The sequence below is a fragment of the Mus caroli genome, unplaced genomic scaffold, assembly GCF_978045245.1.
Source record: "Mus caroli unplaced genomic scaffold, Mus_caroli_1 scaffold_10, whole genome shotgun sequence".
NCBI lineage: Eukaryota > Metazoa > Chordata > Mammalia > Rodentia > Muridae > Mus > Mus caroli.
The window spans coordinates 4,391,386-4,413,081 of record NW_028227265.1 but is presented as its reverse complement, the minus strand read 5'-3'; the positions used below and the strand labels follow the sequence as shown (position 1 = coordinate 4,413,081).

At 49.1% G+C, this 21,696-nt stretch overlaps 3 protein-coding genes across 5 annotated transcripts in view; 2 read left to right on the top strand and 1 right to left on the bottom strand.

The window, feature by feature from the left end:
- Positions 1 to 4,973, top strand: part of Gnpat (glyceronephosphate O-acyltransferase) — a 28,307-nt gene extending 23,334 nt beyond the window's left edge. For both annotated transcript variants that reach the window (XM_021169385.3, XM_021169384.2), the window contains exons 12-16: positions 731 to 871; positions 1,620 to 1,716; positions 1,792 to 1,885; positions 2,697 to 2,758; positions 4,194 to 4,973. In XM_021169385.3, coding sequence (XP_021025044.1) covers positions 731 to 871; positions 1,620 to 1,716; positions 1,792 to 1,885; positions 2,697 to 2,758; positions 4,194 to 4,237 — 438 coding nt within the window. In that variant the 3' untranslated portion in view covers positions 4,238 to 4,973. The remainder of the gene's footprint in view (positions 1 to 730; positions 872 to 1,619; positions 1,717 to 1,791; positions 1,886 to 2,696; positions 2,759 to 4,193) is intronic.
- A 3,312-nt stretch (positions 4,974 to 8,285) lies between these two features.
- Exoc8 (exocyst complex component 8) lies at positions 8,286 to 12,879 on the bottom strand. Its single transcript, XM_021169862.3, has one exon. The coding sequence runs from the start codon at positions 12,742 to 12,744 to the stop codon at positions 10,594 to 10,596; it is 2,151 nt and encodes a 716-aa protein (XP_021025521.1). The 5' UTR covers positions 12,745 to 12,879; the 3' UTR covers positions 8,286 to 10,593.
- Sprtn (SprT-like N-terminal domain) lies at positions 12,878 to 21,128 on the top strand. 2 transcript variants are annotated; one of them, XM_085843517.1, is made up of 5 exons: positions 12,878 to 13,500; positions 14,191 to 14,290; positions 15,301 to 15,429; positions 16,637 to 16,904; positions 17,702 to 21,128. In XM_085843517.1, exons 1-5 carry the CDS (start codon positions 13,277 to 13,279, stop codon positions 18,472 to 18,474), a joined length of 1,494 nt encoding a protein of 497 aa, XP_085699643.1. In that variant the 5' UTR covers positions 12,878 to 13,276; the 3' UTR covers positions 18,475 to 21,128. The 2 variants fall into 2 exon arrangements, with proteins under 2 accessions (XP_085699643.1, XP_085699644.1); XM_085843518.1 differs by having other exon boundaries at positions 16,637 to 16,923; positions 17,707 to 18,078.
- The last annotated feature ends 568 nt before the right edge of the window (positions 21,129 to 21,696 follow it).

Sequence of the window (21,696 nt, the reverse complement as noted above, 5' to 3'; positions counted from 1 at the left end):
TGTTGCAGAGGTAACACATAAGGGTCCCTGGCATGTGTCAGGTCTCCAGTCATCGTTTTCTTTTTGGGCCTTCAATTAATCAGACAGCAGTTTGGCTCTTGATCAGGTTCCATCAGTGACTTAAGAGACCCTTTTGGGAGAGGAGGGTTCTTCTCGGAGCTGTCAGTGTAGCCTGTCACTGCTGTGAGTGGACTCTGTGCTCATAAACTTTGGAAGTCAGCATAGCTTTCCCTGTTGGGCTGTGTCAGAGAGGGTGGTGGTGGCCCTGCCTGGCAGTGGGGCAGCTGTGGTCAGGCTCCCGTAGCTGCTCTCTGGATTTGCTGGTGTGGGCAGAGGCACACAGACAGAAGGCACAACAGGTTTCTGTGTGTTGTCCTAAGGAGAGGGTTTTCCTGGGCTTGGTGGGAGTTGGGGCAGAGAAGTGAGGGCAGGCAGGGCTTGAGTCTAGGTCTACCTGTGGGTATTTCTGGACTTGCTATTAAATTTAAAGATGTGTATAATGCAGAAGAAGAACATCTGGGGTGTCTGTCTGTCTGTCTGTCTGTCTGTCTGAACATTGCAGGCCACAGTTTCACAAACTGTGTTTCTGTGTTTGAGCTTTGGCCCTGAAGTGTTAGAACAAATGCTCCCAGCTTCAGCGCACAGTCAGCTGGCTCTGAGGCACTGTGGGATGAGTGGTGTTTAGGGTGCACAGACAGTGTCCATATGTGGCCTCCTTTCCCCCTTCCAGGACTTTGAGGAAGGCTGTTACTTGCTGTGTAAAGCTGAGGCTATGCAGATGGCTGGGAAAGACATCATCCTTACAGACAAAGGGACTGCTGTGTTACAGTTCCTCACAAGCCTCTTTAAGCCTTTTGTGGAATCATATCAGGTACTTAAAACTTGCAAATGTTGTGTGCTCCCATTTCAATGCTGTAAGACTTTCTTCCTGAAATGATTTGTGGTGTGAAGGGCGAGTGTGTGCCAGTGAACAGTGGGCCCAGATAGAGAAGCTCCATGACCGCCCAGGGACAGCCCCGTCTTCTTTGTATGGCTGGTGCTGATACAGAGTGGTCACTAAGTGAGCACAAGGCGTAATGATCTCTGCGCTCCACTAATGGAGAGGACACAGAGCAGGAGCAGGGACGCTGTGCTGTAGGATTTTAAGGAGAGGGCATTTGAACTCCAATGGTAGGCTGTGCAGACGTCTCAGATGAGAGGAATGTGTCTCTCAAATCTTTGCTCTGATAGTGGCTGTGGTGATGCCATCGTGAAGGTGATCTCCACGTCCATCATGGATGGGTACTTGGTGACCTGGGAATCAGCCAGTGCTTGGGGACCTGCCCTCTGTGATTTAAAGGGAAAGCCAAAGAGACAGGAGGTCTTCTCCCCACCAGGCGGCGCTTAATATATAGAACTGGAAGTGTTTGTCCTGCCATTAGCTGAGATGAGAAATTAAACTCTTAACAGATGTCATTTCAAACTGCCCCTTTCTAATTGTAAACACTGCTGGACGCTGAAGAGCTGTGCTACTTGTGCGGATGGTGGAGAGTGTTTGTCTGGGGGGTGGGGCAGTGTGGCCACCGCGCTCCTTTGCCTACCCCCTTTTTCTGTGTTCTCATTCTCCCTCTTAAAACCAGTTACTTTCCAGATACCTCTTGCATGAAGAGGACTACTTCAGTGAGAAGGAATACTTGGTTGCAGCCAGGAAGTTCACCCGTCAGCTTCTGGATCAAGGTCAGTCATCTCTCTGTGTGTAGCAGTTTCTCAGCTGGCAATAGAAAGATCGCTTACCCTCTTCCCTCCTTACAGGCTCCTCTCAGTGTTACGATGCGCTGTCTTCTGAACTGCAGAAAAATGCCTTAGCAGCTTTTGTGAGACTGGGGGTGGTGGAAAAGAAGAAGATGTAAGTACTGGATGCTGATGAGTTCAAGATGAGGAGTAACACTGTGGCCCGAGAGCCAAGGCCCCAGAGTGCAGCACTGGGCTTCCCTTCTGGGAACCTACACTGCCCAAAATCAAGAACGTACTCTAGCCTATGTTTGGCTTGACCTCAGACTGAATTTCACAGATTAATTACAGAAATGAGTAATGTGGGCGTGCATGCACTATGGACAGAGACAGACAAATTCTCCTAACTGACAAGAGTTCCAGGGATAAAGCTGAAGCCAAACTCTTACAGTTGTAGCTTGTGTGTCAAGAGTGTGTGTGTGTGCGGGTGCGTGCGTGCGTCTGTAGAACAGTGGTCTCAGCTTCTTAATGCTGTGACCCTTTAATACAGTTCCTCCTATTGTGGTGACCCCCAACTGTAAAGCTATTTTTGTTGCTACTTCATAACTATAATTTTGATAGTATTGTGAAATATCTGAAAATGCGACCCCTGTTAGGGTCCTTTGACGCCCAAAGAGGTCACCACACGATGAGAACCACTGGGCTAGAGTCTCCTGAATGAACAAGCATTTTGAAGCTAAACTCTCATAGTTGTGTATCACATATATTCAAAACAGGAGCCAGTAGCCTTTCAGCTACCTGAGCTCAGGGCTGTGGTGGTGCCTCTGCAGTAGAGCCTAGCATGTTGAGGGCCTGGATTTAATCCCCAAGCCTGAAGGATAAAAAGCAAGCTCCATGCTTGCCATAGGCTTGTAGCAGCCTGGGGCTGTAGTGAGTGGCTGTCTCTGCCGCGGGCTACACAGTAACACAGCTTTTCTTCTCTTTAGAGATAGTAAGTATGTGTATTATGTGAACGGGCCTGCCACAAGCAAGTTAGAAGAAATGCTCGGTAAGTGCGCTGGGACAGACTCAGACCTGTTCCCCTGCTGTGCAAGCATCAGGGTATTCTTAGCAGGAGGAACAGCTGTAGATTCTAATAGAAATAAGCTGAGCATAGGCCAGAGTTTCCGTAAGGAAAAATGCCAGTTATAGTACTTAGGAGATGAGGCAGGAGGACTGCCCCGAGTTCAAGGCCAGCTTTGGGCTACATAATGAATATCATGCCTGCCAAAGCAAGAGCCTGTCTTAAAAAGGGAAAGAAATGGGGTAGAGGAGGGGTAAAAACCGGTGTGCAGGTGGAAGAGGGGAGGCGTGAGAAAAATGGTGAAGGAGAGATTTAAGAAGGGTATCAAGCAGCCGGGCGTGGTGGCACACGCCTTTAATCCCAGCATCCGGGAGGCAGAGGCAGGCAGATTTCTGAGTTCGAGGCCAGCCTGGTCTACAAAGTGAGTTCCAGGACAGCCAGAGCTATACAGAGAAACTGTCTCAAAAAAAAAAAAAAAAAAAAAAAAAGGAAGAAAAGAAAGAAGGGTATCAAGCAGGAAGACCCAGCAGACAGAGTGAGCGGTCCTGACAGTGCAGCCGCCACACAGGCCCGCCTGAACCCACATGCAGGGTTTGTGCTTAGCTGGGCTGAAGAGGGTCTGTTCTGGCTGATTTTTTCTTCTTTTTTTTCTTTGTTTATTTATAAAAGATTTCCTTTTTCTGTATGTGTATTTTTGCCTGCATGTAATTATATACACTACTGTGTGCAATGTCCACTGAAGCCAGCAGAGGGCATTGGATCCCCTAGAACTGGAGAGCTGTCATGTGGGTAGTGGCCCCAGTCCTCTGCAAGGGCGACAGGCGTTCTTAACCACTGCACTATCTCTCCAGCACCCCTCTTCTTTCTTTCCTTCCTTCCTTCCTTCCTTCCTTCCTTCCTTCCTTCCTTCCTTCCTTCCTTCCTTCCTTCCTTCGATACATGGTTTCTCTATGTAGCCTTGACTGGTCTAAAACTCACAGATATCCACCTGCCTCTGATCCCTCCTCCTAGTGCTGTCACATCTGGCCTTGTTTTCATTTTCTGGACTCTTACTTACACTGTGTCCCAGATTGATCTAGCCTGGCACTCGCCACACTCAGCAGGGTTGGAGGTGGGTGAGCTTCAAACTCACAGCCTTCTTGTCTCAGCCACACCCAGCTGTGGTGATATTTACCCTCCCTCTGGATGAGAACTTATGGTGGATTCTTAATCACAATTTCCTAGTACATGATGGGGGTAAGAGCTGCCTGGATGCTATAGGCTCAGAAAGAGGAACATCTAGATGAGGTGGCCACTGACTTTGTCCAGGCCAATAGAGCCCACTGGAGCCAGCTAAGTGATCAGTGGGTGGACCACAGCCCACTACAGAACTATGGCAATGCTCAAGACCATGTTATCTCATGAGCTGTCTCTGTCTTAGGATGTAAGAAGCCAATAGGAAAACCAGCCACTGCAAAACTATAACAATAATGGAGCAGTTGTAAAAAACACAGTTCCATAGTGACAGTCACAAAGGACTTACTCTGCCACAAATGGGCACTGAGAGGAAGATGTGACGTCTGTCTCCTTGAGACCTCTGAGCCATGCTTCTGCCAGGAGGAGGAGAGCATGGGAGTGTCGGTGTGACCTTCCCACCGTGATGGCTGCTGGCCGGCATTCGTGGCACTGTGTTGTCAAATAAAGCAGTCTTGAAAACATTCTTGGACAGCAGAGCTCAGGCCCCTCCCCGTTTACTGCCACTCAGTTTCCCACACCTACTCCACTCTCAGGCTGACTACGAGGTTTAGTACAGCAGCAGCATTGACCACTTATCTGTGCACTGAAGAAGGGACACTGGTGAGTGTTCCCAACCACAGTTCCATGAGGGTCCCAATCAAAACACCGGGGCACTAAGAACACTATGTGTTGGGTGTGTATAAAACCAAGGACGTTCATGTCTAGATTAGCTCAAGTCTCCAGGACATTTTGTTCTGGATAAGTACACCTTCCGAACCTGAAACACAGTCCATCTCACTGTTCTCTGTCAGTGTTTTCAATAAACTGTTCTTACTAAACAAACAAAAGCTTTAAATCTGACACACTTCCATCATAACTGTTTTGTATAAGGGACTCAACCTATATCTTTTTACTTCAATTACGTTGTCTCAACCAAGAGCAAATTTGACAGAAGTGTGTAATAAATTATTTAGTTTACTTTAAACTTTACACCCAATGGTCTTATTAACAAATTGAACTAAACAGAGTGTGTGCAACAAAAAGATGCCTGCGTGATGTGCCGTGAGTGTACCTGGAGGGAAGTGAAGTCACTCGTGACCTGTGACCCCAGTGTCAGTGGACGTATGCCATAGGATGGGGCTAGGTGATAGAGGAAAGTGTCAAGAGAATTGTCTCAGATAGGTTCTTGGGGTCACCAGAGAAAAAAAGCCATAAATGAATGGCCTCAACACAGCTTTTTATTTTTTTGTGTCCTGAAAGCTGAAGTCCAGAATGAAGGCTCTCACAGAGGTTCACCTTAGGTTTGGATGGGCACTGAGTCCATGCGCACTCAGGACCACAGAAAGTGGACAGGCACTGATCCTTTCTGATCTTTTCAGTATATCCTGCATCCCCCCAAAAAAACCAAAATAATGACTAATCTCATCCTGAGGGGTTCATTCTCTCATCAGTCTATGCATCTAGGGTGCCATTCAGTCACTTGGGACAGGCATTTGAGTCTAAGAACCAAGCAAAGTCACTGAAACACTGTGTGGTTCTGTCTCCAAATTCCCCAGGTTGTGCATGCAACTATTCCCAGGGCCTAGGGCAGCCGCTGCACTAGGCCACAAATGACACACAGGTCCTCTGACAGCATCTGCTGCTTTGGGAAGCTAGAGGGGATTCCTGCATGTTGAAATAAGCAGTCCCATTTAACAGAGCCCCTGGCTGTGGACTGGTGGGCAGGTTACAGCCCTATCAGCTGCAGGCACGTGTCAACACGCCCATGCTGCTTACCTGAGTCCTGGGAATTGAACCTGCCCTCAAGAGCAGCAAATGTTCTTAATCACCCAACAACACAGGCTGCAACCAGTCAGGTGTTGGCCTTGAACTCACCAGGTAGCTGAGGATGAGCGAGCTTCAGATCCTCCTGCCTCTACCTCAGTGCTGAGATTACAGGCATGCACTATCATGCCGTGTGTATAGTGCTAGGGATTGATCAGGGCTTTGTGCATGCTAGGCAAGCACTGTACTATGATTCAAAGTGTGTATAAATGTGGAGCTGCAGAGATGCGCAAAGGGAAGGGCGCTTGTGCACTTCCATTGGACCTGAGTCCACATCCTTCCACCCACGTTAGGTGACCCAGAACATCTGCGACTCCAGCTCCAGGGCTTTTAACACCTGCTTCCCAGCACCAAGACACACGGTCACATAACTGAGTGAATAAGCATGGTGTGGTGACACCTTTTCTCTACATGTGAGGCAGCAGCAGTGGGGTCCTACAGCTCAAAACCAACCTGATCTAAATAGGCTTCCAAGGAGGTTGGAGGCTACACAGGCCCTATCTCACAAACAAACAAACAAACAAGGTTGTTTTAAGTCTTACCACGTGGGGAGTTTACATTTACCACAGAATGAGTAATTATGAGGATTAGTGGAAACAATGTTCCTGTCGTTTGGGGAGACTACACACTTTCCTGCTGGTCAAGTTTGGCAGTGTTTATCTAAATTAAGAGAGGATAGTTTGGTTCTCTGGGATTAGGTCTGTGTCACAGCAAATGCACCAAGAAGGCATCGTGGGTAACTCCAGGAAAATGGTGAGTAAAGGTGAAATCAGCCAGCATACCAAGTTTACTGCTCCTGTGGCCAAGAAGTGGCCCATGGACATCTGACATGGTGGTTCCTGCATCAGAACAGTGACAAGAGGGACCTGCATGCACAAGACAATTCCTTCTGCCACAGTCAGGTCTGACACCAGAGGAGCTAAAAGACCAGGAGAAACGCCACCGTTGGAGATAACTCAGCACACAGTAGATTGGTTAATGTATGTAACAACAAAAAGGGCCTGGTTTGGCATAGCAGCACCTAGCTAGACATGAACTTTATACATGTATTCCCATAAACAAGATAAGCAAGGAAAGGCTTTTATTACACACACAATCTATCCATACGTATAACTTTTACTGCAAGTTTTCAAAGATTTTTTACATTGTGTGTGTGTGTGTGTGTGTGTATGAACACATGTGTGCAGTACCCAAGGCCAGAAGGTTTCATTTGCTGAAGGTGGACTAATGATTTTGCGTACTAACCCTGAACCTGCCCTCGAGAGCAGCAAATGTTATTTTTTGTTTGCTTGTTTTCTTTTTCTTTTCTTTTTCGAAACAGGGTTTGTCTGTATAGCCCTGGCTGTCCTGGAACTCACTTTGTAGACCAGGCTGGCCTCGAACTCAGAAATCCGCCTGCCTCTGCCTCTCAAGTGCTGGGATTAAAGGTGTGTGCCACCACGCCCAGCTGAGAGGAGCAAATGTTCTTAATCACCCAGCTACCTGTCCCTCCTCATCATCTTCCTTTTTTTTCTTCTAGATTTATTTACTTATATAAGTAGCAGTCTTCAGATATACCACAAGAGGGCATCAGATCTCATTACAAATGTTTGTGAGCCACCATGTGGTTGCTGGGAATTGAACTCAGGACCTCTAGAACAGCCAGTGCTCTTAACCACTGAGCCATCTCTCCAATTCTCTGGTTTTTTGTTTTTTTGTGACAGCATCTATGTAGTCCTAGTGTCCTGGAATTCATTATGTAGACAAGGCTGGCCTCAAACTCAGATCTGCCTGCCTCTTCTTGCCAAGTGCTGGGGATTAAAGGGTGTGCCAAGAGACCTGGCTCTCTTTTTCAGACAGGGTCTGTCTCACTAGGTAACCCTGGCTACTGAAAGATCCTCTTGCTTCTGCCTCTTCAATTCTGGAATAAAAAATGTGTGTCACCACACCTAGCTGCGCATGTCTTTAATCCCAGCACTCGGGAAGCAGAGGCAGAGGACTAGAGTGAGACCCATCTCAAAACAAGTAAATAAAATGTTATAGAATTCAGTTCTATCCAGTGAGAATGCTATAAAGCTTTATCAGTTTAAAGGTTGTTTCTCACAGTACATCTAAGTGCAGTGTCCAGCAATGCTTTCATCTTCTGCAGCAAGCCCCAGCTTCTTAGCCCTAATACCAGGTGCAGGATGAATGTGCTGGCAATCACAGTAATATCAAAGTCACAGCAATGACTTTGAGCACTTCGTGACAGGAGGCTCTCATCAGAGGCTGAATTCTCTAACCGAAATTAACCCAGTCTGTGATTCCTGGTCTGTGCAGTTAGTTTTAAAGCAAACTAAAGGTGATTAATGTTGTCACAGCATGTCAGCATGTGTGGAACTACCACTGCTAGACAATCCTTCAAGCTTCCCGCAGATTTCCCAGACTGCATTCCCTCAGCTACACAGAGGAACACATTAGCCCGTTCTTAGCAGAATAAAGTTCTCTACTTCCATTTCCATAAAGATACAGACATTTATTATATGGGGAAACATGTTACCCTCCTTACACCTCGAGGCCTTCTGCACGGTTTATATATTAAACTTCAGCGGCACCAAATAAGCATTGCAACCACACAATTCGATCAAATTCAAGTCCAGTGATATTAAGTGATTATATTTATTTGGCTGGGGCATCCAATTATGGTCATGTAGAAAATTCTAACTTAGCAAGGCATAGTGGAGCATAATTTAATCCCAGCACTCAGGAGGCAGAGGCAGGATGACCTCTGAGTTCAAGGCCAGCTTGGTCTTCATAGAGAAACCCTGTCATTTAAAACAACAAACCCTAACATGGGAAAGTGGAAGGCTGCAGTGGTGACCTCTGCAATCTTTCTAGGCATGGAGAGCTAGAAAAAGAGACAGAGAAACTGCTAGCCTGACGAGTTAATTAAGCTGAGGAGTCTTAACCACCCTGAATCACTGCAGAAGCCATGTAGGGTTTTACATCATTTTATGGCTTACTACTACCTCTTTTATTCAAGAGACAAATAGCCTTTAGAACCAATGGACATAAAAACATGGCATCGTGGACAAAACCCACAGCTACAAACTAGTGGGAAAATGGGTTTCAGCACCCACATTCTAACAGGACATTAAGTGATCAGAGCAGAGCTCACTTTAGAAATCAGGGGCAAGCTGGGCGTGGTGGCACACACCTTTAATCCCAGCACCTGGGAGACAGAGGCAGGAGGATTTCTGAGTTTGAGGACAGCCTGGTCTACAGAGTGAGTTCCAGGACAGCCAGGGCTATACAGAGAAACCCTTGGGAAAAAAAAAAAAAAGAAAAAAAAAATCTTAGGGGCTCCCACTACCCACCTTTCCCTACTCAACAACCAGAAATAAGTATTACAATCTGGAATTCTCTTAAAAGTTGTTTTTAAGGCAGGGTCTCTCTACAGAGCCCTGGCTGTCCTGAAATTCACCTTGTTGATCAGGCTGGCCTTGAACTCAGAGATCTGCTTGCCCCTGCCTCCCAGTGCTCTGTTTAAAAGTGTGCACCAGCATGCCAGGCTCTTGTTTTTTAAAATGCAGCACAGCATTTGAAGAGTCACAGAAGGTCCCTTTCCTGTGCTTGAGGTATGTGCATCTCTACTTAGTTACTAAGTTTCAAAAACCATCAGGGCAGCAGGTGTAGCAGTGGGTAGGGTGCTTGCCTAGTATGAGAAAGTCAGGGTTTTTTCTCCAACACAGCGTAAATAGCATTGTGGCACATACCTGTAATCCCAGCCCTTGGGATGTGGAGTCAGGATTAGAAATTCAAGGTCATCCTTGGCTACAACACCAGCCCAAAACAGTCTGGGCTGAAACTTATCTCAAGAAAACAAAACAACCAAAACCAAATCTCTGGCATTCTTAAGGAGTGACATTGCATTTTTTTTTTTTTTTACTCCTAACCTACACACAGCCTGAACTCTTCCCAAATAGGGAGTTCTGCATTTGCCGGAAGTCTCAGTGGCTCCAAACCCAGGCTGGTGGTAAAGTGTCTGCAGGGGCTGGAGTCACTTACCTGCCTACTGCTAGGATCCTTGGTGTGGCTTTTCAGCAAGACTCACTTCCTGAACATGGCAAAACATGATGCAGCAGCAAATCCATTCAGTTCTGGAATACGTTAAAAATTCAACGTAGTCCTTGGGATTCTCCCCACGTCCCCCCAAAAGATGCATCCAATTAGCCATGGAACATGCTACTTTTCAGTGACTTTTGGATGCCTGCAAAGTTTTATGAAGGCTTGCTTCCACATGCTACAAATACTGACAGACCTGAGGCCCACTTACTGAAGTTTATCCTGAACCAGCTTTCCCACCTCTTTCCATGTTGTCTCAGTACATGACACAGGTGTGTTACACAGCGCTGACTGACCATTAAGAAGCCGTTTTGTTGCCTTGGAATGTTTTACAACATACTTAAACCCTGTGGACTTACAGATTTTTCTAGGCAGCATGGAAGTGCAATGCTCCTGGATGTGCTAATGTGAGAAGTGTCTTTCAAGTTAAAGAGTAACCTGAAATGCTCTGGTGTGACCATATACTCTACTTAAAGAGTTACTAAAAAACAAAACATGGTATGTGCTCTGACAGTCCCAGTATTGGGGGGTTGTATGTGACGTTTAACACATTATCTTTCTCCTTTTGACTGCATTTTTCAGAGGGCATGTTTATATGTTGTCTGTGTCTCTGAGGAATGCGCTGACATTGTGTAATGTAAATACAAATGATGCATCTGTAGCACGTGTACACGTACACAGACACAGAGAGCAGAGCCTCAGACCACAGAAGTTGTGCTCTCGGGATTCACCCGCAGGAGCCGGGATGCGTTCCGGAGGTCCTGCAGCTGCTTGGCGGGCTTCCCCACACCTTCCTCAAACCTCCTCTCCACCACCGGGAGGACAGTTTCATAGAGAAAGGATGCGTTCTGCCTAATGAAGGCCTTCTTCTCGGGGTCCTGCTCACAGCGCAGGCTGTAGTCCACATGCTGCACAGCCACCAGGATGACTTCCACCAGGCTCTCCAGAAGCACCATGTGGAGCTCGGGGAAGTACAGTTTCAATGCCTCCTCCAGGAAGCCCATGGTCTGCTTGGTGAAGGCTACCACCGTGTAGCTCAAGTTCACCCAGCAGTCATCTCCTGTGTACTGCTCAAAGTTACTGACCCCGCAACTTCTCATCTCCTCCTTGAGCTTGCCCAGGGCCTCAGGAGTCATCAGGTTCATGCGGCGCCACATCTCCTCCGAGTTTCGGTGCTTGGTGGCTTCAATAATAATCTCCTTGTAACTGTGCAGGGCCCCCTGGATGTCCTTCACCAGCAGGGCGTGGATGATGAAGGTGAGGTCCAGCCCAATCTCTCCCAGCTGCTGGCAGTGCTCCTTGGCCACCTTCACACACTCAGCAGCGGTGGACAGGCTCTCCTTGCTGTCAAAAACCTGCTTGCTGAAAGCATCCACGAACATGCCCATGGCCGACCTTGCCCAGACCACAAAGGCAGAGTAGCAGCCACTGTCGGTGCCTGCAAAGTCCGTCTCAAACTCTCTCGCGGTCTCTAGGAGGCTGGTAAAGAAGACGTGGCACAGCTTGTGAATGTAGAGCAGCGTGGCGCCCTCAATCCGGAGCTGGCGGATGGCAGTGTGCACGGCTGCCGCCCTGTTCCTCAGAAACAGCTCGCAAGCCTTCGTGCACTGGCCCAGCCGGATCAGCTGAGACACGGCCCTTCGAGTAGCCTTGGGGCCGCCTCTCAGAGAGCGATCCGGGGAGAGCTCAAACACAAGCACCTCGGTGAGCTGTCGCACTCGTTCGTCCACTTTGGCCCTCAGCTCTTTCACAGGAGGTGGGCTGGGCTTATCTTCCAGGTAGTGATTTAATTTGTCCAGCAAGTCCACGGCACCCTCAAAGTCCCTCTGTGCAATACAAACATCCAGGTCTTCCGGCAGCTCCTGGATCCACTCCATGGAAAGGTCAACCTTTTCCTCCTCCGCCTCGGGGGTGGCCAGCTCTTCATCATCCTCGTCCTCAAACGGGTTGCTGCCCTTGGAAGTGACCGGTGGTGGCGCACGCGGGGCTGCTGCTTCCTCCTGCTCCCGCCTCCTCTTGTCGCTGAGGGCCCTCTTGGTTTCCTCCAGCACTTCCAGCCACTCGCGCTTGATCTTGGCATTTTCCGCCTGGAAGATTCGGCTCTCGGGGAACATGAGCAGCTTGAACATGTCTTTCATGGGCGGATTGTCCTTGACGTTGACCACCGCCAGGCGGTCCAGGGGGTAGAGCGCATTGTAGCGGTACATGCCTCGCCGTTGTGGCAGCCAGGTGGCCACCAGCAGACAGTCGTTCATGAGGAAGCCGTGCACGCGCTGAAGCTGGGCCATGTGGTCCGCGTCGTATTCCACCAGGTCCCCGTTGTACACCAGGTACTGACCTGGCGTCTCCAACAGGTCCCGGCAGCCCTCCACCTTCTCCAGCAGCGTGGTGAGCGTTCGCTGCTTGCCCTCCTCGCCCGTCCCGGGACCCTCTCGAGGGACGCCCGCCGGCCCGGGCAGGAAGCCCGCCTGGGCCGCCCCGCGCTCCCGCGGCCCCGCGCCGGCCGTGTCCTCACCCGCGGAGGCGCCCGCGGCGGCGGCGGGCAGCAGTGCCAGCGGGATGCTCTCCAGGCTGCTCTTCTGCTCCGTCAGCAGGTGGCTCAGCTGGTACATTTCGCTCTCCAGGTAGGAGATCTCCCGCGCCGTCTCGATGAACTGCCGGTAGTTCTGGTAGACGTTGCGCTTCAGGTTCTGCGCCGTCTCCTCCGCCAGCGCCTGCACCCGCTGCCGGTGCTCCTGCAGGTCGCGGTCGCCGTCCGACTGCTGCGACAGTTGCTTCACGTACAGCCGCGCCTCGAAGCCCCCCGACTCCAGCTGCCTCCGCAGGCGGCTCGCACCGCTGTCCGACATGGCTGCCACTCGTCCTGCTCCCGCGGCCCGCAGTGGCTGTCACTCGCCGCCTCCGGGCCCCACCCGAGCCCGGTGGAGAAGGCAGCTGAGGAAGCGGGGCGGGAGCAACACCCAAACGCCTGCGCTGGAGCGGAGCGCTGCATTGCGCCTGTGCCAGAGTGGAGCCGCCCTCACTGCGCCTGCGCCCGGGGCGGAGTGCGGACAACGCGCCTGCGCGGAAACGGCAGCGTCTTAAGGCGCGTGCGCGGACGAGCCAGCACGGAAGTCAGAGGAGGGTCGGGCACGGACCAGACTTGACGTGTGACGCCGGACCTCAGCGGCGGTCAGGAGACAACCGGCTGCCTAAAGCGGTCCCCAGCCCGAGCCCAGCGTTCCTAAGCCTGTGCCCGCGGGGCAGCGCCGAGACACCTTCGGTTAGGCGTTCGAGGCGAGCCCCGCGCGCCCTGACAGCGGGGCCTGGAGGCCTCGCGAGATCCGTGCGCCGCACGAGCCCGACCGGCCTCTTGGGAGCGGCCGAGGTGGGAGTATCGGGATGGACGAGGATCTGGTGGTCGCGCTGCGACTGCAGGAGGAGTGGGACGTGCAGATGGCACGGCGCGCGGCGGCGGCGCGGGAGCCTGTGTCGTTGGTGGACGCGTCCTGGGAGCTGGTGGACCCCACCCCGGACCTGCAGGCGCTCTTCCTGCAGTTTAACGATCGCTTCTTCTGGGGTCAGCTGGAGGCGGTGGAGGTGAAGTGGAGTGTGCGCATGACCCTGTGAGTGCGCCCGCGAACGGCTCGGAACGTCGGGAAGGGCCAGGCCGCAGAGTTGTCGTTGGTGTCCCCGCCTCGCGGCGCAGGGAGAGGTCGCCAGGAGACGTGCCCACTCCCCAGTCCCGGGCCCAACGTCCCTCAGTGATGAACCAGCAGGATCCCTTATCAAAGTTTGGGAAATCCTATTTGAGATAGTAATCTGCCCCGCACATACACTGTCACATAGCAGCCTGAGGAAAAGCAGGCTAAGGCGTAGTGTACTTCTAGCCTCATACCAGCCCTGTGACTGTTTTGGGAGAAGTGTCCTTGTATGCCTGTGCGGAGAGGAGAAGGTGACAGTGGGTGAGGGTTAGCAAGTGTTAACTCTGAAGCCGAGTGTCCCACTCAGGAAAGCCATCCTCCAATCAGGGACGTTTTCTTGTGAAACAGTTCTTGCCCAAGAACTGTTAGGGATTTGCTGCCCCCTCCCCCCTTTTGGGGGGAAGAGGGGAGAGGGCCTCACTATGTATCTGTGGCTGTCCTGGTACTTACTTTGTAGACCAGGCTGGCCTGGAACTCGGAGATCCTCCTGCATCTGCCTCCCACGTGCTGGGATTAAAGGCCTGCACCACCATGCCAGGCTAAGGTTTGCTTTTTGTTCTGTCTCCTCTGTGCATTTGTTGACCGTAATCCATTGTTGTGACTGTTTTCCAGGTGTGCTGGGATCTGCACCTATGAAGGGAGAGGAGGCATGTGCTCCATCCGTCTCAGTGAGCCCCTGTTAAAACTGAGACCAAGAAAGGACCTTGTAGAGGTATTCTTTGAATAAGCCTGGTTCTCAACAAGTCGATTTGCAGGATTTATTTATTTATTTTTAAGAGATGGGTTCTTTGTTTGTTTTTCGAGACAAGGTTTCTCTGTGTAGTCCTGGCTGTCCTGGAACTCACTCTGTAGACTGGGCTGGCCTCGAACTCAGAAATCCCCCTGCCTCCCAAGTGCTGGGATTAAAGGCGTGTGCCACCACCACCCGGCTAGAGATGGGTTCTTGATAGCAGCCCATGCTGGCTTCAACTGAACACAAGATCCTCTTGCCTCTACCCAAGGGTTTACAGCTATGCACCACCATTCCTGACCAGGATATTTTGTTGATTTTAAGAGACAAGAGTCTCTGTTCCTTAGGTTGGCCCTGGTCTTTATGCTTCTCTTGCTTCAGCCTCCCCAGAGAGCTGTCATTCACATACCCAGCTATTTTTAGAGGGGTTGATGGTGAACTGATCTCAAACACCTGAGCTTTCTGCCTCCATCTTGAGATTTGGGACCACGGGTACGCTCCAGGCTGTCGGCTCTTTCAGTGTTGGCATTTCCGTATCAGCATCTGGAGTCTGTATTGTAGTTTTCACTGTCAGGATTTTGAAGTTTTTGTGTGGTTGGATTCATTGACCTTTTGGGTTTGGGTTGGTTAGTTAAGTTAAATGGGCCTTTGTGAACAATGTTAATTCTGTGAAGAGGATTGTTGACTGGGTTCTGCAGAGCTTGGAATATTATATGTAAAGGTTTGTACTTGGGTCTGCAGAAGGATAAGACTACAGGTTAAGAAAGAGAATTCATGCCGGGCAGTGGTGGCGCACGCCTTTGATCCCAGCACTTGTAGGCAGAGGCAGGCAGATTTCTGAGTTCAAGGCCAGCCTGGTCTACAGAGTGAGTTCCAGGATAGCCAGGGCTACACAGAGAAACCCTGTCACAAAAAAAAAAAAAAAAAAAAAGCGAATTCATTTTATCTTTAGACATGCCCTAGAACATTAATACTCTGGTTTTCTGTTTCAGACTCTTTTGCATGAAATGATACATGCCTACTTATTTGTCACTAATAATGATAAAGACCGGGAAGGACACGGCCCAGAGTTCTGTAAACATATGCATCGAATCAACCAACTGACAGGAGCCAACATAACGGTATACTGAGCCACACAGGTGTGGGGAGCAAGCAAGATCAGGGTTTTACTGTCTAGCCCAGTCTGGCCTCAAACTCAAAATTCTCAGTCCAAGTGGTGGGATTATGGGTATGTGCTACCAAACCCAGTAGCCATTCATTCAGTAAAAGGGAACTAGGTGGAAACAGGTATTTTTAGCCTTGAGCAAAAGCCCAACCATCTAGGCTCTAGGTGGAGTGGCTAAGGAGCCAGCAAGCCTCTTTGCTGGGGCTTCCATCAACTGCAGGTCAGCATCTTAGGCATACATTATACTCCTCTGGGCCTTCAGGGGCAGCTCCAGCTCATCCTAAATTCTCCCACATCTGTCATAGTCCCTCATCGTCCCGACAGTGACAGTGTTGGAGGAGATATCACAGCCAGGGCTGAGGTGTGCTGTCCCTACACTAGGGGTCATGCGTATATCCAGAACTATCTGTTGCTATGCAATGATGTAACAGAAGTGCCTGCGTTTTGAGCTCTTGACCGTAAGGATGTACAGTGTCTCAGCACCCTGAGCACTGACTAGATGTTAATTATGGGGTTTTGTTTGTTTCCTTGGGAAGGATCTGGCTGTTGGTTCAGCCCTTTAGCAGTTTTTATCATTTCTAGGAACTTAAGGAAATATATGTGCTTTCTAACATTTCCCTTTTTACTTAGTTTTATTTTCTATGTGCATTGATGCTTTGCTTGCATGTGTGTCTATGGGAGTTACAGCTGTGAGCTATATTGTGGGTGCTGGCAATTGAACCCAGAGCCCTCTGGAAGAGTAGCCAGAGCTCTTAACCAATGAGCCATCTGTCCAGCCCCATGGTCTCAGCCCTTTCTCCCTGTTGGCAGCTTATTAAGGTGCTGTGGTCAACCTCTTTGGGTCTAGCTTTTAGTGGTGGTGGTGTTCGCTCTCTGCAATGTTTGCTTTCATGGAGGTGTTTTCTGGTTGTGGGTTTTCCCCCACCAAAATCTTATATATATATATATCTGCTTCTATCTTTATACAGTAGGAAGTTTTAAATTGCCTGATGTTTCCCATTATAGTGAACTTCTGAAAAGAAACTAATATAGTAGCTGTCACCAAATGGACCTTTTTAGAAATGTCTGAGAAATGGAATATCTCAAAACAAAAAGACTCCTTGGGTAAAATGCCTCGTTAGATTGTCTACCTTTTCCTGACTGCTGGCCACTCCTCTGCCCAGGTCTACCACACTTTCCACGATGAGGTGGATGAGTATCGCCGGCACTGGTGGCGCTGCAATGGACCCTGCCAGCACAGACAGCCCTACTACGGCTATGTGAAGCGTGCCACCAACAGGGCCCCTTCTGTTCATGACTACTGGTGGGCTGACCACCAGAAAACTTGTGGAGGCACTTACATAAAAATCAAGGAGCCAGAGAACTATGCGAAGAAAGGCAGAGGGAAGACAAAAGCAGACAAGCAGCCAGCATCGGCAGTGGAGAATAAAGGTACCTACCTCTTCATCTTGTCTCTTGGGGTGTGAGCCTGGCCGTGTGTCAGCAAATCCGAGGGAGTTACTACTGCAGGGGCTGCTCTGCTCCACTGCGGGCGTTTCCAGCAGTAAGGAGCACATTGCATCCACAAGGTGACCGTAGTCAAGTGTGCTCTGCTGTGTGGAAGGGAGAGAAGGTGAAGACATCTCCATTGGCTATATCTGAGGGAGTGTCTGAGGCAAATGAGTGTCCAAGTGAGGTAACAGCACCAGGGTGTGTCAGGCTGGTGACCTGCTGAGGTGGCTTGGGAGGATGGGAAAGGAGTGCAGCCTTCATTTGTCCCATGTCATCCTTAGGATCTGCTCCCTTCCTCAGAAGCTCCTGTGGAGGAAGCAGTTACTTGAGGTGACACTTGCCCTTGCAAAGTTGTCAGTTGGGTAGGGTCGGCCTTGGGAGTCAAACCCTAGTTCCTAATGTGAAATGCAGAGAAGGCGGGGGACTGGAGAATTGGTTGGTGAAGAAGGACTGAATCTCTAGGAAGCCAGGCGTGGAGCAGGCAGGTGAGAGGAATCGGTACTTTCCTGGGAACCTTTCTTGCTCAGTGTTGGATTCTTTTATCTATGATTTCTTCCATTCTTCCTGTTCTTTCAGTACAGAGCTCTGACTACTGAAAGTTGCCTTCTCTTGTCAGTAGGTGACTACTGCACAGATCTCAGTTAGAACAGAACAGTACTTCATTTTTGATAACCACCGTGCTCTGGGTTTGTCTGGGTGGCAATGTGTTGAGGAAGTCTTGTCTGTCTCCTTTGCAGACAAGCTGTGCCGAGGGGAGGCCCAGCTGCTCATCCCATTCAGTGGAAAAGGGTATGTTCTTGGAGACGCAAGCACTTGCCCTTCAGCTGGGAAGCTGAACACCTCATACACGGTTAATGAAGCCAAAGGTCTCTCAAGCCAAGACCATTCAGTGAGTGGCCTGAGGCTCAATTCCAATGCTGAGGTGAAATGTGAACAGAACGGTCTCCCAAAGAAACCTCATCTTGTCACCCCTCTTCCCACTGCTAGTCACCAAAGTGTCCTGAGCACCTATTTCCCCAGAGTCTCTGTTGCCAACCAAAAGGCTTTCAGAAATGTGAATGGATCCCCAGTAAAGAATGGGACCACTGGGGATGGCACCAAGCATCCTGCCTCAGCTGGCTCTCAGAGAAAGGTCCCACCTTCCAGGGCATCCCTGAGAAATGCCTCCAAAGTCACGGCACCAGCGTCAGCAACCGTGACATCTGCAGCTGGGACATCCGCAACCATATCCCGAGAGGAGAGTGGGTCTGAAGACCAATTCCTGAACAAGCGGCCCAGGTTGGAGGACAGGACTGCTTTGGATAATATCAAGGAACAAGCACAGAGTGGTGCTGACCTTCAGAGTAGCTTGCAGCCCACAGCCGCCAGCGCTCCTCAGAGCTCGAGCAGTCAACGGCGGCTGGTCAGCTGTCCAGTGTGTCAGGGCGTGGTGGTGGAGTCACAGATTAACGAGCACTTGGACCGCTGCCTGGAAGGTAACAAAACCAACCTGCGACCTCGAAGAGTGTGAGGTGGAGTGGGTCCCACGCTGCCCGTTGGCTCATGGTGGTGCCACCTGGCAGGTAGCAGGTGAGGGACCTGTGGCTTACAGTCTGACTGACTGCGCCAGCACAGTGTTGTTTTATAGACACCCAGTGAGCAACTGTAGTTTAAGTCTGCATCTCCATGGGGGGAGTGTACCTGTAATTCCAGATGCTCAGGAAGATGAGGTGGGAGCCTCACTACAGCCCATGACCCTGAGTAATGTAGGGAGCCTCTGTCTCAGGAGCTTCCGTGTCAGCGTGCTGTGTTCATCCACACCTTACCAGGACATGGCTCCCTTTGTCCTGTGACCGCATATGGCTTTATGTACTTTTGGGTCATTTTGTTTTGTTCATGCAGGTTTAGAATACTTCTATTTTTATGCTCAGGATAGTCTTATCTGGAGTCCCTGACAGCTGAATACTGTTAATATGAAGCCCCATTCTCTAAGCCTATGTTCATCGTTTTGAGGTCTGACACTTTGTTCAGATAGTATGAAACTGTAGTTGTCCTAAAAGGACTCAAGAGTTCTTTCTCTTTAAATCCTAACAACTTTCTGTATTTTAAAAGATTTGACTTTCTACATAAAGGTGGCACCAAATTTTAAAGACTTCTATATTCTTAGTAATTTATAATTTTAAATAGAATATATTTATGTATATAATTTGTCCTACTTTTACTAAAAAGTGGCAGCAGATTTTAAAGACTCATATATTTAAAAGAATTTTTCTAGTTCATGACAACTCATGTTTAAAATCCCAGTACTTGGGAAACTGAGGCAGGGAGATGGCTGTGGGGTTTGAAGCCAGCCTAGGCTTAAGCTCCAGTGTGGGCTATGATGAGACCATGTCTCAAAGTTTTTGTTTGGGCTTTTTTCCTTTTTCTTTTTCTTTCTTTCTTTTTTTTTTCCCTCTGTCCCATCTTTATTTACCAAGCAGTGGTTGCAGAATTGAGAGTAAAGTGGATACCGAATGTACAGTGCAGTTGTTTTGGAATGTTAAAGCAGTTACTTGGTTCTGCTGGCCAGATTTGATGGGATCGTAAGTGAATGGTTTAAACTTGGTGCTAAAATGTAACTGATGTATAACATCTCACCAAGCTGCCTGATTCCTTGGAGAGCAGAAAATGCCTAGGCAGCACTGTGAACTCTACACCAAAGTGCGAGCAAAGATGACCATCTGAGCTCTGGGAGGTTGTGTCTGTCCGCATCCGGGTAGGGGACGCAGACACATGGCTCAGTTTATCTTGTCTCCTGTCTGTTCCTCCACCTTGCTGACTTTGCTACATGGTGCATAAATCTTGTGCGTGTTGGGTTGAACCTGGTTTGTCTGGTGTTCCCCTATATAACTTCCTCCATTATGTCCCCCAGGGGAGCTGGGGGAGTCCTGCTGTAGTTGACTCTTCACAGGGCCAGCCCTCTCCATCCCCAGAGGTCACCGTTAGTTACCAGAGAGTGTGAAGTAGTTTCTTTGTTAGTGTGTAGGCTTATTTTCATTCCTTTGTAGAATTTAAAGATAGCTAGAGGTTTCCTCCCTCACCCCAGTATTATTGAACCATTGGAAGTGTCCAGTGCAGGGCTAAGCAGTGCTGACAACAGCCACTCAGGAGTAGATGTCACAGGGCGTTCTTTCCTCCCACAAGTGGGCACTGTGGCCTTCAGCGTCCCTGACAGGGTCTTTAGGTATAGGATTGGGTAACAAGTTTTGATATTTCTTAAAGCATGAAGTTAATAGTATTTAATGTTTATAGGTAAATAGCTAGTAAAGGTTTTTTGGATATATGCCATATTTTCACTAATTTAACAGGTTATAGACAAATATTTTTGTGCCAAACTACCTAAGTTCTAGGGCTATGAAGTAAATTAGGTGGTAGTTCACGCCTTTCAGGAGCTACATCCTCAGTGAGGGAAACATGCAGATTAATATTGGTGCCTTGTGATGGTGCTGGGTCAGGGTTTTACTCTGGCACTGGTTTTTAGTGAGTTGAGTTAGCTTGTTAAGGAAGGGGAAGGGCCTCAGGCTGGGAGAGAACTGGGCACATCCTGTAGAAACACAAGATGGCGAGCTGGATGGAATGTGAGATCTGAGCCGAGGGCAGGAGGGAGGGAGGGGGAGTGTAGACAGGTTGAGGGTGGGACTGCGCTTGCTGTGTCCACTAACCACCTATGTAGTGACAGAGAGGACAAACTGGGTGTGCATGGTGAGAATGCTAGAAAGTGGGAATGTAATGAGCCTGTAGTTGTTACAGAAGATTTGCCCCTAAGAGTAGTTATCCTTTTATCTGTCATTTTATCAGTGAAATGTGGATTTTGTTTGTATTTTCCCTCTGGAAGGAAATTTCTAACCTCACAGTGGAGCTGAAGTTGGTTCAACTCCACACTTTAGGGCCACAGCTGTAGGTCCTGTTTTATAGAATTTGTGCTTACATCCCAGTTCCATGCTAGTAAAAAGCAGTGTGAGAAACCTTTGCTTGGCTTTGCCCAACTGAGTCCACATCCTAACTGGGACCTCTGAAGAAAACGGGAAAACATTAAAAACCCCATTCTGTCTTGTTCCAAAGCTCTAAGATTGTATTTTTTTCAAAGCTTTACAGATTTTAAAAATAAACAGTGTTTTGATGTAAAGTGGTTGATGTGTCTTTCTGGTTTGATTTTTTGTGGTGCTGATGGGCCCTGACTCCTCATAAACTGAGTTCACAAACTCACATCTGCATTACAGACAGCAAACATAAGGCCAAGAGTGCAACAGCAGGAGCAGGCTAAATGCGCTACCACTGAACTGCATGCCCAGGGTGGGCTGCCTGACAGCTGTGGTGGTTCTCATCATGGTTAGTAGAGCTGAGGCTCTTCCCTCCCCTTACCTTGATATAGAACATTAGACCACACTTAGTTTGGCTCAGAATCTCCATAGAATAAAGGTGGCCGTGGTCAGTAAAAGGCAAAATAAGTGGGAAGATGTCTACAAGTATATGGCCCTGTGTGGTGCACTCCAACAGAGTAGACACTAGAGGCTCCTGATGTCATCTCAGACTCAAACCAGGATGTGGGGCACAGGAATCAGGTCACATTTGCTATCCTGTTTCTCAGTCCTCCAGTAGCAACACCAACTCCTTGCCATAGACCATCAGCCAAGGGTGTTTAGGTGGAATTCTTTCCAAAGCTGCCTAGGAAGCCGTAGAAACTTAGTTTCAACCCTTAATCTCTACTGACCCT